Consider the following 15,835-nt stretch of genomic DNA (forward strand, 5'->3'; position numbering starts at 1 on the left):
CAGAGAGGAGTGAAGTGCTGCCGAGAGGCTGCTGTTTCCAGATTCCCAGCCTGGCCATGCCCCCTCGCCCTTATCCCCAGTGGAGAAGTGCTGGGGCAGGTCCTTACCTGCCCGATTTGTTTTGGCACCCGTGGATGCTGGGGAAGAACTATTGCTAGTATCGCCAGCAAGCGATGTTCGACTTGAATGAAAGGTGGGTGTGGGTCGTTTCAACTTGCTGCCTGTTGATGGAATAACCTTAAAAAAACCAAAAAGGTCATATTTACTTGGTGAAATCGTTGACAGAAATTCCACTTTACCAGGTTTACTCGACCCTCATTTCTGAAAAACTGAAAAGCTAGTTAAAAGTCCAGGAAAACAATGATTTATTTTGAAAGTATGCTAGGTTATGAATTTTGAGCATTTCCAAAATAAAGCCTTCATGTGCCAATTAAAGGTTTTAAAATGTCTTCCAATGCCTTTTATCTTACTGATAAATTTCTACTAGAAAAATAAATCCTCAAATGCTAAGATTACAGTAGTCAAAACAAACAGAAATATGACAAATGAGTAAAGGTAAGAAATCCAAATACTCCAAAGTATCAAAGTTTTGGGGTTAGAACTGTGACATATGAGTTCTTCTAACCCCAAACTCTTAACATGGAGATCCAAATATTACTCTAGTCCCTATTACGAAGATGCAGTAAATTCAGTGAAGTAGATCTATTTCTTCACTGGTAGAATGAAGATTAAATTACTTGACCTGATCAAATGAACGATTAGGAGAAGCACATGAGAGTGGGGCTGTGATATGAGGAACAAGGCTCGGGAGCGGCCTGGGACCAGAAGGGCCTGGGTCTGGACTTAACATAAACTGGCACGTGTGCCTTCCCTTCTCGCCCTGGAAACCAGGGAGGGAGCCTGCCTCTCCAAACCCCATGGCTACACACTGCCTTTTGTTCAGTCCACTGCAGCCACTGGCCTGCCGCTGTCCCTTCAACAGCCCAGCAAGGCTCCCTGTTTGCTACCTGAAACCTCCCAGGTTAAAGCAGAAACTCCAGAAGAGCAGGGACTTTGTTTGCTCCCTCTCACACCCTAGGCACCTAATACTGTATCTGGCACAGACAAGGAAGGGGCCCAGTATAAACTTGTTGAGCGAATCAGTCACATGCAGAAGCACTTCCTAAACTGGCACAGAGCTGGCTAGATGTATGTTATCATTACTGATGCTGGTAGGAGCTCCATTTCCCATCTGAGTGTATATTTTTTTTAAAAAAGAATTTGGAGAGAAAATATTTTAAATCTATTCTGAGTATCACTCATGCCACTGCATGATCTTCTAATTTTTCTTTGAAATCAATCATGTAAATTGTTTTCCAGGACTTTTAAGATGTTTATACAAAGAAAAGAGTAAAGCAACCCATTTCGTTGTTTCTTCTTTATAAAGAAAGAGCAAAAGCGACAGAGGGATTCACGTTCCAGCAAACCCTCCTGGCCCACACAGGAGGAAGAGCACCAGTTTCAGAAGCTACTGCTGCTGGGCAGACGTAGCCCCAGAGATGTTGGGCTGGGAGTCTGCGCCAGGACAGTGTGCAGAATACCAGTACTTAAGAGAAGATGAAATCTTGAAATGAAATGAAACCAGAGGTACAACCTTAAGACAGAAAGGCTGATCTATCAGAATCCTATGAGAATTGGCACTTCATAATTAAAACATTAAAAATTCTAGAACTTTTGAGACTTTCATGAAACTGGAGCCATTAAAGAAGAAAAAGCAGGACAGGCAGGTTGAATCATGGGGTTTTAGTGTCAGTGGGTCCCCAGATCACGTTCTAAGCCAGATGTATTTCTGAACTGAAGCGGGATGAAACCCAGAAAAGCGAGTCCATTTGTGGACACTGGCTTCTTGTACCTCCTGTTTACACTGGTTGAAGCTTTACACGACTAAACACAGTGCCATGTTTTGAGGCACAAGAACCCAATGTTTTCCGGCAGAGCTAGAGTGCCAATTGTACCGCTATCAGACAAGCTGCTAGTCCACATTTTATTTCTGAAACACTGCTCTTCCAAAAGCACTTGGATATTTTAATGACTGCACTTGAACATGCTGAATTGCTCGCATGTGTATTCAAATCAAGGCTATAGAAACCCAAGTGCCTGGGCCAAGGAATTCAGAAACTGAAACCTGAGCCTTAGAGCAGTGTTCACAAATGCTGTGCTTGGCTGAAGGAGGCAGCACCTAAGCCTTGGACCAGTGTGGCAATACCAACCACCCACGGGATGCGACTCCGGGCGGGAGGGTGCCAGCCACTCTTCTGTCCTAAGCAAAGATAGAACACTGTTGAACATGCACCGTTGTTGAATTTCAAGTGTTCATAACTCGTTTGTGTCAGATATGACGTCTGGAGACTCCAAGAGGCCTGATTATAAACAATATTGATAAATCACCACAAATGACCACTGTTTACCACTCTGAACAAATATCATTCTAAGGACTGTTGGGAAGTTGTTACACAATACAGTCTCGGGCATCACTTATTTATCTCCAGTTTTGGTGAATCCGAGTTAGAAACCCCTGAAAGACAATGGACGGGATGAATCAGCTGTGAAAGCAAACACCACAAAGATGGAAAAGAGCACGGGCTCGTGTCAGGAGGGAGAGCTGGTCAGGTTCTCGGCATGAGCGAGGGCCTGGTCTTGCCTGTGTCCTTAGTCAGCAAAGCCATACTCTACCTCGGGGCTGGGCAGCTGGAGGTCAGGATAGTGGCTGTCCCTGACAGGGGTGCCAGCTTTACTGTTTACCAACCAGGGTTTGTCATAACAGCGAGAGAACTGAAGCGGAGTCTGTGAAACGGAAATCCAAAGGGAAGGACGGGAACAATTGAAAGTGGAACAGAAAAGGAGCAAATTGGGAACATAAAATAAATAATAAATAAATAAATAATAAATAGAAGACACTAAATTTTAAAGAAACAGAAAACAAAATAAAATGTGCATCAGTCCAACGGGATGAAAGGGGCCAAGGCAGAAAAGCAGTAGCATTCTTTATCTACAACCCATCATCACAACGAACTTCTCTCTTACTTAGCCCCAGCTGCACAGATAGTGCCTGGATTTTCAAGATCAGTAACTCTGGATGGGTTCAAACTCAAAATGGGAATACGTGGAAAGAAGCGCTTTGGACCGAATGACTCAATTCCGATTTAAGCGTCCTTTGCGGCCATGTTAAAGGCCAGATCTGTGTACCACCAGGGCCTGGCCAGCCTGGTCTGTGTGTCTTCAGTCAGAGGCGACACTGCACAACGGCCACGCGCAGCGCTGGGAGTGGCTGTACGCACCTTGGTGCCGCTGGCCGGGGTGGCTGGAGAAGACGGCATGGACGTGCAGCTGTGGTTACTCTGACTGGCACTTGAGCTGGAGCGGGTGGGGGAGGCTGCGCGGGAAGACGGTTTGGACCTTCGACCCCGGGACCGGAAGGGCGTCATGCCCTGCGATGCCCCCTCAGGGAGGATGAATTTCTCTCTAAGTTCGATGTTTGTTCTACCTCGTGCTAGAAGAGGGAATAAATACACACACATACAGTGACAGTTAACCTTGAAATATATATCTTTGATGGTCACACAGCTGCTTGACCCCACAAAAAGTTATATAATTTACAGGTTTAGTACCATCTGCGGCTTCTTTTAAAATAGAGATATATTCCTGATTTATCAGCCTTGTCATGATTCTTACCCACAGCAGACACATTAGCGAATAACCCCTTGGTTTGCTGTAATAAAGAACTGTGTACCAAGCACCGTCCCATGCTGCGGTCATGATCTTGCCTTGGCACTGTCCCCTGGGTCAAGAGAAAGCAGATGCAGCAGTCCACAAACCTCCGAGGTTAAATCAAAACCTCTCTTTTCTCTCTCACAGGACATGTGTACTTTTTGCTCAACTCTTATAGGACACATGGTACTGAAACAGTACAGAAAAACAGATCACTGAAATTGACATCATCTAGACAAGGGTCCCCAACCTCTGGGCCGCAGATCGGTACCTCCTATCAGACCAGGAGTGGCATCAGAAATAAAGGGCACAATGAATGTTATGCACTTGAATCATCCAGAAACTACCCCCTCCCCTGGTTCCGTGGGAAAACTGCCTCCCATGAAATTGGTCCCTGGTGCCAAAAAGGTTGGGGACCACTGATCTAGACCCTTCTACTTGAATTCAGTTGATAATAATCCTAAAGAAAGGGGTCCAGGGACTCAGGACAGTAAAAAGATCTAGGTTGAACTGTTAAGAAGTAAACATGTGGGAGAGAGAGATCAAGACCATGCAGTGAGGAACCACTGAGTCAAAAGCTGAACGCCACGAGAAGCTGAAGGCAGACCTGCGGTGGGAGAGGGATGTCAGCTGGAGAGTCTGGGGACAGCACTGACGGCCAGCAGTGCTGTCCCGGGGCTCCTGGAGCCACCAGACCAGAACCCCACGTTTGGATTCAGTCAGAAGACAACAAATACGGCCAACACACACATTAACTGTGAAAGACGTGATGAATTTAAAGTAAACAATCCCCCTGCAACGTGTTCTTAGGTCACTCCTCACTGAAAGGTGTTAATTCTGTGATCACCTTCTGTCTCCTCATTCACCCCCCAAGCTGCTCCCTGTTTGGGACAGGTCTAAACAAACTGGACCGTTAGTAAAGCCTGGGAAAATGGAACCACCATAAACTATTTGCCATTCTTCCCTATATAAGATGTTTTACTTTGGCCAGAAACTGCAAGTTTAGAAGATTTCAGGTAATGGTACACACTCCTCTATCCTGCCCAGTCCCACAAGTCCTCAAGAAATTTGAGGAATCTTGGTAGAATTAGACTTTAAATCAGGTTGCACGAGGCTTCATAAGCAGAGTGGTTTAAATTCCTAAGTCAAATCCAAATTCATTTCAATATGTGAAGTTGACACATCAGAGTATCAGCTTAAAAGGGCTAACCTGGATATCAAAACCTCTGAGGTACAGTCCAGCTCTTCCCAGCTGTGACCCCTCCTGCCTGGGGCTCTGTTTCCTCAGCCTCCCTGGAGGTGATCAATCAGGCTGACTGATGTCTAAGGGTCCTTCTTGTCGGACGGTGCAGCACTCCTGGAATGCTGACCTGTTTCCTTCCTCCTCAGGCCCCAACAGAACATGCCCTTCCAGGTTCATTCCTTGGCCCTCTGGTTCCCTACTGATCCTTTTCCCAAACTCCAGCACTTCCCTCAGTATCTAAACTCATGATTCTTAAAGAGAATTTCCTTCAGCACTAACCTGGGTACTTAATAACATTCTGTATTGCTAAACACTTATTTTATCTTTAATGTTTGCTAACATGCCCAGCACAACGGTGGATGCACAGCAAGTGCTGAAGTAACACTGACAAATGGAAATCATTACTCAACTGAGGACCAACCACGATGCCTCAGAGAAGTTGTTTATGACCCTAGGCCAGAAAGAACTTCAGACATGTGGTTTAAACCTATGAGACTTAACAGTTCACTGAGCTCACTCTCCAGAAAACAACACAGTGACACAAGAGGAAGACTGAAATGGCATCACTGATGAGGGCAATTACATGTTAAATGCAATAATATAACGATAAGAACATGTTCCCCATGCACTCTGCAGTTTACAGCGCGTGATCACGTGTAAATACTATGCTTGACTGTTCTTGGTAGCCAGTCAGCATCCTCACGTCACGGAAGACTGCAGCACTCAGAGGCTGAGGGCAGGGAAAACTATGCAAGAACTGGGACCAGAATCCTTATCTTCCTCCCGAGCTGCTCTCTGCCCACTCCCAGCTCCATGCATCATCAGCTACACGAGCTCATCCCACTCTCGGCTGTACCGGCCCCCTCCCTGCGGCCATCACTGGCAAGGGTCACAGACCACTACTGTCTCAGGGGATGCTTTTAAATTGTAGAAAGGAAAAAAAAATTGTAGAAAGGTTGAAATCTACAGAAAACTACAAAGAATTAAAACTGCTTAACCTTAGGGGACAGTACTATTAAACTGTTAGTATCTTTATTCCTCTGCACAACTGTGTATGTGTATGTCCATATATAAAAAATGCAAAAACATCAGAAACATTCCTCCATGTTTGATGTATCTGACATAACTTCAGCTAGCTACAAAGTATTATTTCATCATATTGAGATCAGTTATTTCACCAACCCTGTGCTGTATTTGTTCATAATTTTTAACACGCTGTATACAATGCTGTGACAGACTACTTGAAAAAAGTTTTTGTGCCCATCCATGATGACTTCTTTAAGGTAAGTCTCTACAAGTGGATTTGCTGTGGAGAAAGGATGCACACTTAAGGTTTTTGGTATTTGTCAACTGATCTACAGCTTTCCAGGTGGCCCAGTGGTAAAGAATTTGCCTGCCAAGCAGGAAATGTGGGTTTGATCCCTGGGATGGGAAGATTCCCTGGAGAAGGAAATGGCAACCCACTCCAGTATTCTTGCCTGGGAAATTCTATGGACAGAGGACCCCTATATATAGTCCTTGGGGTCCCAAAGAATCAGACATGACTTAGCGACTAAATAGCAACTGCTCTACAAAATTTTACATCAATGTACACTCTCAAAAATAATGCTATGAATATATTCCATTTACTTCACTCTGGCCAGTGCTTTCTGAATTGAGAGAGTATGTGTGTACTCATGTGTATCACCTGTACACAGGTAAAAACACTTCTCTGCTGTCATTTGCAAGTGGGGGAGTTACTATTTTCTTCTTGAAACACTCTCTCTTGGCTTCTAGGACCCCTGCTTGTCTCCTGTGTGGACTACCCCATCCCACTCACTTCTTCAGTGCTGATGTCCCCCCTGGTTCTGTCTGCAGTCCTGTTCTCCCTTAGACTTTCAATCTGGTGAGGAGCTCATGCACCTGAGACTTTAGCACCATCATCCGGCCCTGCCTGCCTCTCAGGTACATCCTCAGTGCAGCCTTCTCCTGGATGCCAGAACCTTACATCCAGTACTGATTAGACATGACTGAAGCAGAAACCTGGTTGTCGATGTAGGCTTGACTCCACCTTCTAATACTTCTTGAATCCCGTCAGACTTCCTGCACACCTCAAACTTATGTGGTTCATGGAGCATCTCCCCAACCCTGGACCACTGTAACAGGCTTCCAAATGGTCTCTGTGTTTCTCATCTCAACCCCATCCCTCCCTCACTCCTCATTTCCCAGACTGAATTTCTAAATAGAAATCTGATCTCTCTAAACAGTTTAAAACCTTTCCATGGTCTTTCATTGCTTAGAGTAGCATTTCCCAAACTGAGGCTTCTGAGGGGTTTCCTACGAAGAGAAGTTTAGTAATTCTACATTTTTTTTTTCTCTCTCTCTAGGATAGCTCTAGTGCAATCAGCATTTTATAAACTCTGAGAAGTCCTGCAGTAAAGAAACCTGCTTACTTTTAATTCTGTGTCTTACAAATGCATTTGACCATGACCTTTTTGGGTTTTTTTTAAAGATCATATCTTGGGGCCCAGACCCCAAAGGCAGTCATTTCAAATTCAGTTTTTCAACCACTAGAGAGATTATCATTTTTCTAAGAGACTACTGCTAGCCACTGATTTTGGCTGCAACAGGCCTGTAGTTAAAATTCACTTCCATTGTTTAATGGGTAGAGCTTTAGTATACCAAGATAAGGAGTTCTGTGGATGGGAGATTGTGATGGTAGCGCAACAGTGTGAACGTGCTACTGACCTGCACACCTAAAAATGGTCAGGATGGTACGTTACATGTATTTTACCATATAATAAAAAAATCAGTTCTAAGCCAAACTGTGTCTTTTAAATCTTCACAATAAAGTTTTTCTAGATCGTCAGTAAAATTTCAGGGAACTAATTTGTCTAATGTTCAGAAACATTCATTGGACCCCTAGGGTAAATGTGCACGTATTATTTCCATCCAAACATGATTTCCTTTGCCACGGTTCAATTCAGAAAGCGAAATCTCCAATTCTGGCAGTACCAGGAACCTACTGAGTTGACTACTTTAACCTTTACATTTGGCTACAGAAATGTGCAGGCTGAGATAGCTTTCATCATCTTAAACAGCTGTGTAAAGGCAGATAACACGATTATGCAACATCAATATTATATCATAAATTTTGTACTGTCCACAGAATAACATTCTCTGTGGTGCAGCCAAGTAAATACAACCCAAATGAATAAAAAGTCCACTGAAGTGGAGCTTCGAGAAGCTCCCTAGTAATCCTCACAGAATCGTAGGCAGCTTCTCATTGTGACATTCATGCCCTTAATATCACTTATTACATCTGCCTGGGCCCTTAAGTGTTCCTTTATTAGTACAACTTTTTATTTGCTGAGATGTAGCTCATCCTGTCCATCATGGCAGAGTTATGATATCTGAGACTAACAGGAGTTCTGAACTCTATGGTCAATGGAGTCAGGATGAGGGCACCCTTGGGAAGGCATAGGGGAGAGCCTTACCTGGTTCGCTCCAAGAGATGCTGAAAGAGGCTACTATGCTCCATAGAAAATAGCTCCTAGATGGCCCTCCCATATATCCTTGGGGGTTCCAATTTCTAGCTAACAAGATAAGGAAAAGCAAGCAGTGTTCTCCTTGGCCAGCAGCACAATGTTACTGTCAACAGAGCAAGTAGAGCAGGCAGCAAACAGGCAAAGATTCCAAAATGTCACATGCAGTTCTCTCTCTTTTATTTAGTTCAATCACACATGACATGAAAAATAAAACCTTATTAATAGATCTGGAAAGGAATAATCTTGCTTTACTGACTTAAGGTTAAAAAGACATATATACTGCTTCTCATTTTAAACAATCAAAGGGGTTTTTATATCAAAGAAATTGGTTCGTGATATAATTAAGTTCTAAAATAGATTTAAACCTGCTCTAGTTTTTATCAGAAAAGGTGTTTTTAAAACTAACTACTTTATAAAAAGGAATTCCTAATGAAGACTATTACCCTATTATTACTCTGGGTTTATTGGAGTATATGCAGAACGAGTTAAGAGGAATTTACGAGCATATCTGAATTCATGTGAGAACCTTCATCTTATTTATTTTTTAAAGATTGTTTTGATGTGGACCAGTTTTAAAGTCCTTACTGAATTTGTTACAATATTGCTTCTGGATGTTTTAGATTTTGGGCCCGGAAGCATGTGGGTTCTCAGCTCCCCGACCAGGGACTGCACCTGTTCTCCCAACACTGGAAGGCGAAGTCTCAATTGCCAGACTGCCAGGGAAGTCCCAGGACCTTTAGCTTTAAATGCTTCAGATTCTGACAATAAATCACATCCAAAGAAGTGATGTAACAGTATGGTAAACATTTCTGTTTGCTTTACAAAGTAAGCTTTATGAATTTAATTATGCAGTAAAACACATGTAAGAAGGGGTGGTGGTGGGTGTATTAGCCCATGAGACACACAGCGTATCGGTTAGGAGCCAGACTGTTGCATCCGAACCCTGTCTTTGCCATTTATTAGTTGCCTCCCCTCAGGGAGGTTGTTTACCTTTTCTGTGCTTCAACTCGCTATTTTATACAATGGAGATAACAACAGTAGCTACACCTCCTAGAGGGGAAAATGTGTTTTTACTGGTAAAATGCTTATAACAGTGTGTAGCATAAAAACCTGTAAGTATTTGTTAAACAGAAACTCAGAACAAACTCCATGGGTACTGTCTCAACAGGCATATTTTATGCTTTGTCAATTTACAATAGTTAGAAGAGCTATGGTTTGGCTATTTCGAAGCATTCATAAAGGCAGCAGGTGTCACAGAGCCAAGAGATGCTAAAGTTTAAAAAGCAAAGCCATTCTCAACGGGCCGGGACGTGGGTAAGAGGGACAAAGCTTAAAAGCCAACCTATGGGAGACTGACTGGAAATCGAAGAGCTGGAATCAGAGCGCTTTATTTTACTCCCAGGATGGTGCACTAGAATAAAAAATACATAAACACAAAAAAACAGCAGGAAACGCAGAAACTGGTCAAGAAAGACACAGTGGCAGAGAGAGGGGGAGGCCCCTGCATACCCACATGCAGCTCGGCTAACAGAGGGGAGGGAAGGAGCAGCTGAAGGGGACGCACGACCGGGATCTGACCATCTCCCACTGGCCGCGGCCCCACACGCCTCCAGCGGCAGGTGCCATCGCTCACGCTCAACTGGCTGTTCTCTCTGGCCTCTGGGCTGGTGTGCCGGCCTTTGTAGGACGAAGCAGACCGAGACCTCACAGGCCCCCTCAGGTGACTCCCTGCCTGACAAGCGCCCAGGTCCACTGCCAGGTGTTCCTCATCCTTCTGGTTAAAGGCGCTCCCCGTCCCCAGAGGGGCCTAGTGCCCTCCCTGACTTTCAGACGCACAAATTTCAGGCAAGGTCACCGGCAGCGCTAACAGGGAGCTGACAGGCCTTTTCAGGGCTTCTTTCCAGGCTGGTGTTAGTTTAACACCTCATACGGAAATATCTGATGACACCAATAAATTCCTAATTCTTATTTACTGCATTCCCAGAAACCTGTCTCCCTCAATAGCATCCACCCCTCCTGCTCTCTCCCCTGGTCTGCCCTGGCACCCTGACCAAGTTCCCATCTGCACTAACTGGGTGACATCTGGGCAGCTTAACAACAGACACCAAACAGACCCCACTACCAGCACCCTTTGGAATCACGAAAGACCAATGGTGAGGGCGTGGCTGACAAGTAACGTGCTGAGCACGGCTTCTTACCTCGGCAGGGGTCGTTTTTCACGAGAAACTCATCCAGGGCCATCCACCCTCCGCCGACACGGACCATCACGGTGCTGCGCAGGATGCGGACCAGCCGCAGCTGCTGGGAGTCCCCGAACTGCAGGGCCAAGGACACAGGTGAGCCAGGGCGCTGGGGGGCAGGGCGGACAACACGCCCCTAATGGAGCAGACTGTATTCAGATCAAGTGACAAGTTCGCAGTGTGGAGCAAATTTTAACTCTCCCTTTTTTGCATTTTTCACAGAAAACTTAAAATATGGAAAAGCTAAAGGTCACTGTCTTGACGTACTTTCCAAGGGTTCTGACCCTGCCCCAAAGGGGAAGCTGGAGGACAGACAAGGCGTTAGCTCACTTTGAGTCTTTCAAAGACGCTGCCCAAATTAAAATCCAGTAATACAATTCTTTGTTAAGCTAGTTTTTTTTCCATAAAAGAAAAGGTAGCTATGAGGTAGATGTCAGCTTCTGAATACAGTGTGCTCAAAAGTTAAATGGAAAACAGCAAATATCTCATGTCTCAAGGAAACCCTTGCAAAGCATCATCGTTACTAAAAGCTTAGAAGGAAATCTGATTTTCCACATCATTTTAGAAATAAACCCTTAAATATTCTCTAATTGTGATTGTCATCAGCAGAAAATTTTCTTCATTTGAACAAATGATTAGATAGTGTTTATACTAAAATTTAGTTGAAGAAATTAAAATTTTAATCTACCATGCTGACTGTAAGTAGTTTTCAACAATCATTTTGAGATATTAAAACAAGCATGATTTTCTGATATTTATTTTTCTTTTCCTGCCAAATATGCCAGCTTCCCAACCCTATCAACATCTGGAGTTTCCTATCGCATAAATTAGCCTCTTCCCAAAATAAAGAGGCAACAGAAGAGAATCATGAGATCTCAAAACAAAAATCAAACATACGGTTGGAGAAATGGAATTCCTAAAATTGTTTAATTCAAAGAGAATGTTGGGGGGAGAATTCAATCACTTAAGATTTTCAAAGTTAAAAGGAGAACCATAACTTTGAAACAGGGCACAAAATTTGAAAATGCCAGAAAGGATGTTTGAGAAGGATCCATAATCAACTTCTCTCAAAATCAGTATTTTTGTGGTAATTCTCCATATGACTTTGCACTCACTCAAGTTCACTGTTAATTTATACAGGCAAGGTGATTGAAAAAAATACCATCCCCAACCCAAGCCCTCATCTTTGAAAATAAAAATCACCCTTCATCTTTCATCTCACACAGGTTATAGGTTTTTATACAAAGTGACTGCAGCCACAGCATGGTGTGGTGTGAGGAGCACTGAAGTGGGGACCAGAAATATGAGGGAAAGAATGTCCTGTCCCAGGAAGGAAGCTGCCCGCAGACACTGGCCCTGTGAGTGGGAGCAGGGAGGCACCAAGGATTCCATCAGATCCGAGGGCAATGTCAGCTTGCGTCACGATACGGGGTCTTCTCTGGGTAAGTGAGGGGAGAGGAAAGGAGCTCTGTGTCTCCCAGAGGCAATCAGGAATGAACCCCAAGCTGAGCTATATTCTTAGATTGCTGTGCCCCGTCAATATGACAAGATGATTTGGCAGCCTATTTGCACTGATTTCATTCTTTTTTGCCCTTAATTTCTTACTAAAGCTCTCTGAAATATTCTAACTTGCTTTTACTGAGCTATGGGGAAAAGGAGGTTTGACCCAAGGCAGAGGCCAAAGTGGCTGGGGAAGCTGAGGCCAGAGTGGCGAGTGTGGAAGGGACTACCACATCTCTACAAACAGGGATCAGCACAAATCTGGCAGAGAAGGGTTGCCAGAGAAGCAAGGACCTCTGGACAGTCTTAGGGACAACAGTAAGCTCTGTTTCCTTCTCTTAAACGGAAAATCCCTTACAGTGACCTGGGTCATGGCTCTGTTATTCCCCATGTGACTGAGGGCACAGAGGTCCTTAAGGCCTCAGGTGCCTCGTGCACAAAATGAACTTCATAATTCTGCTCCCAACATTGGAAGGGACTCCTCTGACCCTCGCCGGTCAGTGGAGTAGAGGGCATCGGTGCCACTTCAAAGGGGCCCTGTACCCACAGGTAGTCATTAGCAAACAGGCCCGACCTTTAGGTGCTACTTGCCACTCTTCTGCAATGATTTATTTAAAGTCAGTTTGGCTGTTCTTGTTTTCATTTTCTTTCCATCCTTTGTTCTTCCCACTGGCCCAGAATGTTACTATAGTTAGTGGTTAGGGCAGTGCCTGGAACTCAACATAGATTGAAGGCCTCAAATCCACCAAGTGTTTCTGATTTCATTTCACAAGACAAATTTTACCCATGCAACTTCCTTCCATTTAAAGACATAGGACCCCAGAGCCCTCAAAAAGATCTAAAAGGTTAGAATTACCAAGCAGAGTCAAAAGCATTCAGTCTTCTTTGCAAGTCTAATTTGATCCCATTAGATCATACTAGCTGGCCATAATTGGCAAACTTCAGGCTACAGCCAAGTATGATTCCACACTACACTTCTCACATACCTTACAATTATAAAATATAAGTACAAATAACTAAAATCTTAATAAGGTATTAAAACGGGTACCTTAAATATCCCAAGACTTTTTTGACTTAATGTGCATTGCAAATTCTGTGTTAATGGTCAAAAGACTTGGGTGTAAGTCAGAACTGTGCTATCTGATATTCTGACTTCCAAAACAGAAGGACAAGACTGGGCTCTTTCAGAGGTGGGATAGACTGATATCACAGTTGACTTCCCTGGAACCATACTATGTACTTGTAACGCAGCCCAGCAAAATACTGTCTTTAGCTGATCAAATTTTGAATGGAAAATTATATACACTTGTATCTTTTTCTTTGAAGACATCTTTAGAACACTTGCCCAGCTAGCAGTTTCTCCGCTTGGTAAGACAACCTGATGTGACCCAGGCATGCTTCAGATTATGTCCTCTCCCCATAGCAAAGAACAGGCAGCATTAGCCACACAGACCATTTCCACCAAAAAGTATGTTTGCAAGGCACACTATACCTGATTGCCGAGGAAGAACTATAGACAGTTAAGAGTAAAGGATGGAGGAAATGGAAGGAAAAAAAAAAAAACAAAAAAAAACAGAGAACATTTTGTCAAATTAACACTAAGGAATGAAAATCACATAGTCATGTTAACGGTTTCAAGAACAATACATACTGACCATATTCTTATCCAGCTTCAGACTCAGGGCAGACTCAGGGATGCGGTTTTACAAGCTAAGAAGACCTAACTTTTGCACTCTATGTTGCTACTGTTAATTCATCTCTCTCACAGGTAATTAAAACAAAACAAAACCTAACAGACCAGGATAACACTGCTTACAGCCTTATTATAGCCCAAAGCTTGGGCTGGATCTAAGGCAGAGCCATGTGGCACCCTGCTCCCTGGCTCAGAGGAGCACCAGGTGGCTCTGCTGTGCCTTGAAGACAGTTCTGACATGCCCATGAATCTCATGTTCGTGCTCCTAACCGGCTGCATGTCACTCTGTCATCTGAAATGGCCACCTAAATCCTCTTTGCCAATCCTAGATCTACCTTAGGACCTTAGAGAATCCTGACATACTGCCGAGTACATTTTAGGAATCTTGTCATAGATTCTTTTTATGTCCCCACCTGGCCCCAAACGAAGCTAAAACACAGCATGGCTCACTGTCGTTTATGGCCTTACTCGGCACGGCTTTCTGCAGAAGACTACTGAGCGGGCTAAGAGTCCTGTGGAGCCTGGACACAGCTCTTCTAGCCCTGAGCCTCTGAGCCACATGGGCTATGACGACCAGCTCCTTGGGGGCAATGGCCAGTCATCAGATAGCTGGTTCCTTATCTTATGGTAAAGGTGCCTCCACGTCCACAAAGACCTGTTCAGTAGTGAAGAGAGGGCTCTGAAATGTCTCCTTTATTGGATCTCATACAAGCAATTGTAGACCAAATAGGGCACTATTTTCCAGATGCAACTATGTGGGGCTCTGAATCTTAGCCCACAGGACACCTGACACCTGGCACCTGCAGAGATGAGGGGCAGACACTGCATGTCAAGCCCCACTGGCTCTGGTCCTCCAAGCATCGCGAGCGGGAAGCTGGGGTCACCCATCTGTCATGTGTCAGGCTCTTTCCTGTGAGGGCGGCACAGAAGGAATGACCACCACAAAGGACTGATTTTCTCTTTCTTACCCGGTATTTATTCTCTCCAATCTGCTCCACCTGAAACCTTTTAGCACATTTGCACTGAGCCACTTGTCTTGTGACCTATTAGTAGTGAATAAAAACAAAAAGAAAAATGTGAGGGATAAATCAAGACTCCCTCTTCAAAGAAACAAAGATCTTAACATGTCATCAGAGAAGCTCTTCATTACATATTTTTAGGAATTCCAGGCTTTTAACACATGCATTTATCGTCTATCATGAGTCTCATGGAGACTCAGTTAGATGCTGAATATAAAGGAAATTCACCAGTAATGATACAACACATTCTTCCATCTTGCTTCAAAATTCCCTCAGAGAAACGTGCTAATATGCATGCATCAATATTAACTGACTAATTAACAGCAAATTATGAGTTGATTTAAATCTCTACCTAGGAGCCTGGCCCTGGGGTGCTCTGGGCCACTCCCCAGACCAGGCCCATTGCTTCCCCCATCTTAGGATCAATTCTATGAGCTCCTAATGAATTCATACTTTTTAGCATGATGCAGTTTTCAATGTGATACAGTTCTTAAATAGGCAGAGAGGTTGGTGGGTACACATCTTAAACACTATGTTTCAACCCTTAAATGCTATATATGAAGATGCTCCTCTGGACCCTGAAGCAGAGTCTGTTCTAGGAAACGTGGTACCCTGGAGAGGTTCTCTGAAACTGCAGAACACCACATAGAGATGACTCACGTGAGTGAATTCATTGAGACGGAGCCACAGCTCAATAGCTGGAGACCCACGGGGGCTCCACCATCCAACAGGGGGTCCGCAAACAGAACTCCAGATAATCACCTCCCAACAGACATGCTGAAGGGCTGATATGGCAACTGCACCCGACCAAATTCAGGACAGTAGCAACATGTCATCAAAAATGTACTCAAAATACAATTATTTCT

General features: G+C 44.1%; 1 protein-coding gene across 1 annotated transcript in view; it reads right to left on the bottom strand.

Annotated features, from left to right (window-relative positions):
* The window catches only part of MACF1 (microtubule actin crosslinking factor 1), a 338,082-nt gene that overhangs the window by 2,114 nt on the left and 320,133 nt on the right, over window positions 1-15,835 (bottom strand). The window contains 7 exon segments of the mRNA XM_070468372.1: window positions 108-237; window positions 2,713-2,823; window positions 3,318-3,529; window positions 9,860-9,928; window positions 10,716-10,833; window positions 13,750-13,767; window positions 14,919-14,993. Of these exon segments, the coding sequence (XP_070324473.1) occupies window positions 108-237; window positions 2,713-2,823; window positions 3,318-3,529; window positions 9,860-9,928; window positions 10,716-10,833; window positions 13,750-13,767; window positions 14,919-14,993 (733 nt within the window).

Source organism: Odocoileus virginianus, chromosome 5 (genome assembly GCF_023699985.2).
Source record: "Odocoileus virginianus isolate 20LAN1187 ecotype Illinois chromosome 5, Ovbor_1.2, whole genome shotgun sequence".
Classification (NCBI taxonomy): Eukaryota; Metazoa; Chordata; class Mammalia; order Artiodactyla; family Cervidae; genus Odocoileus; species Odocoileus virginianus.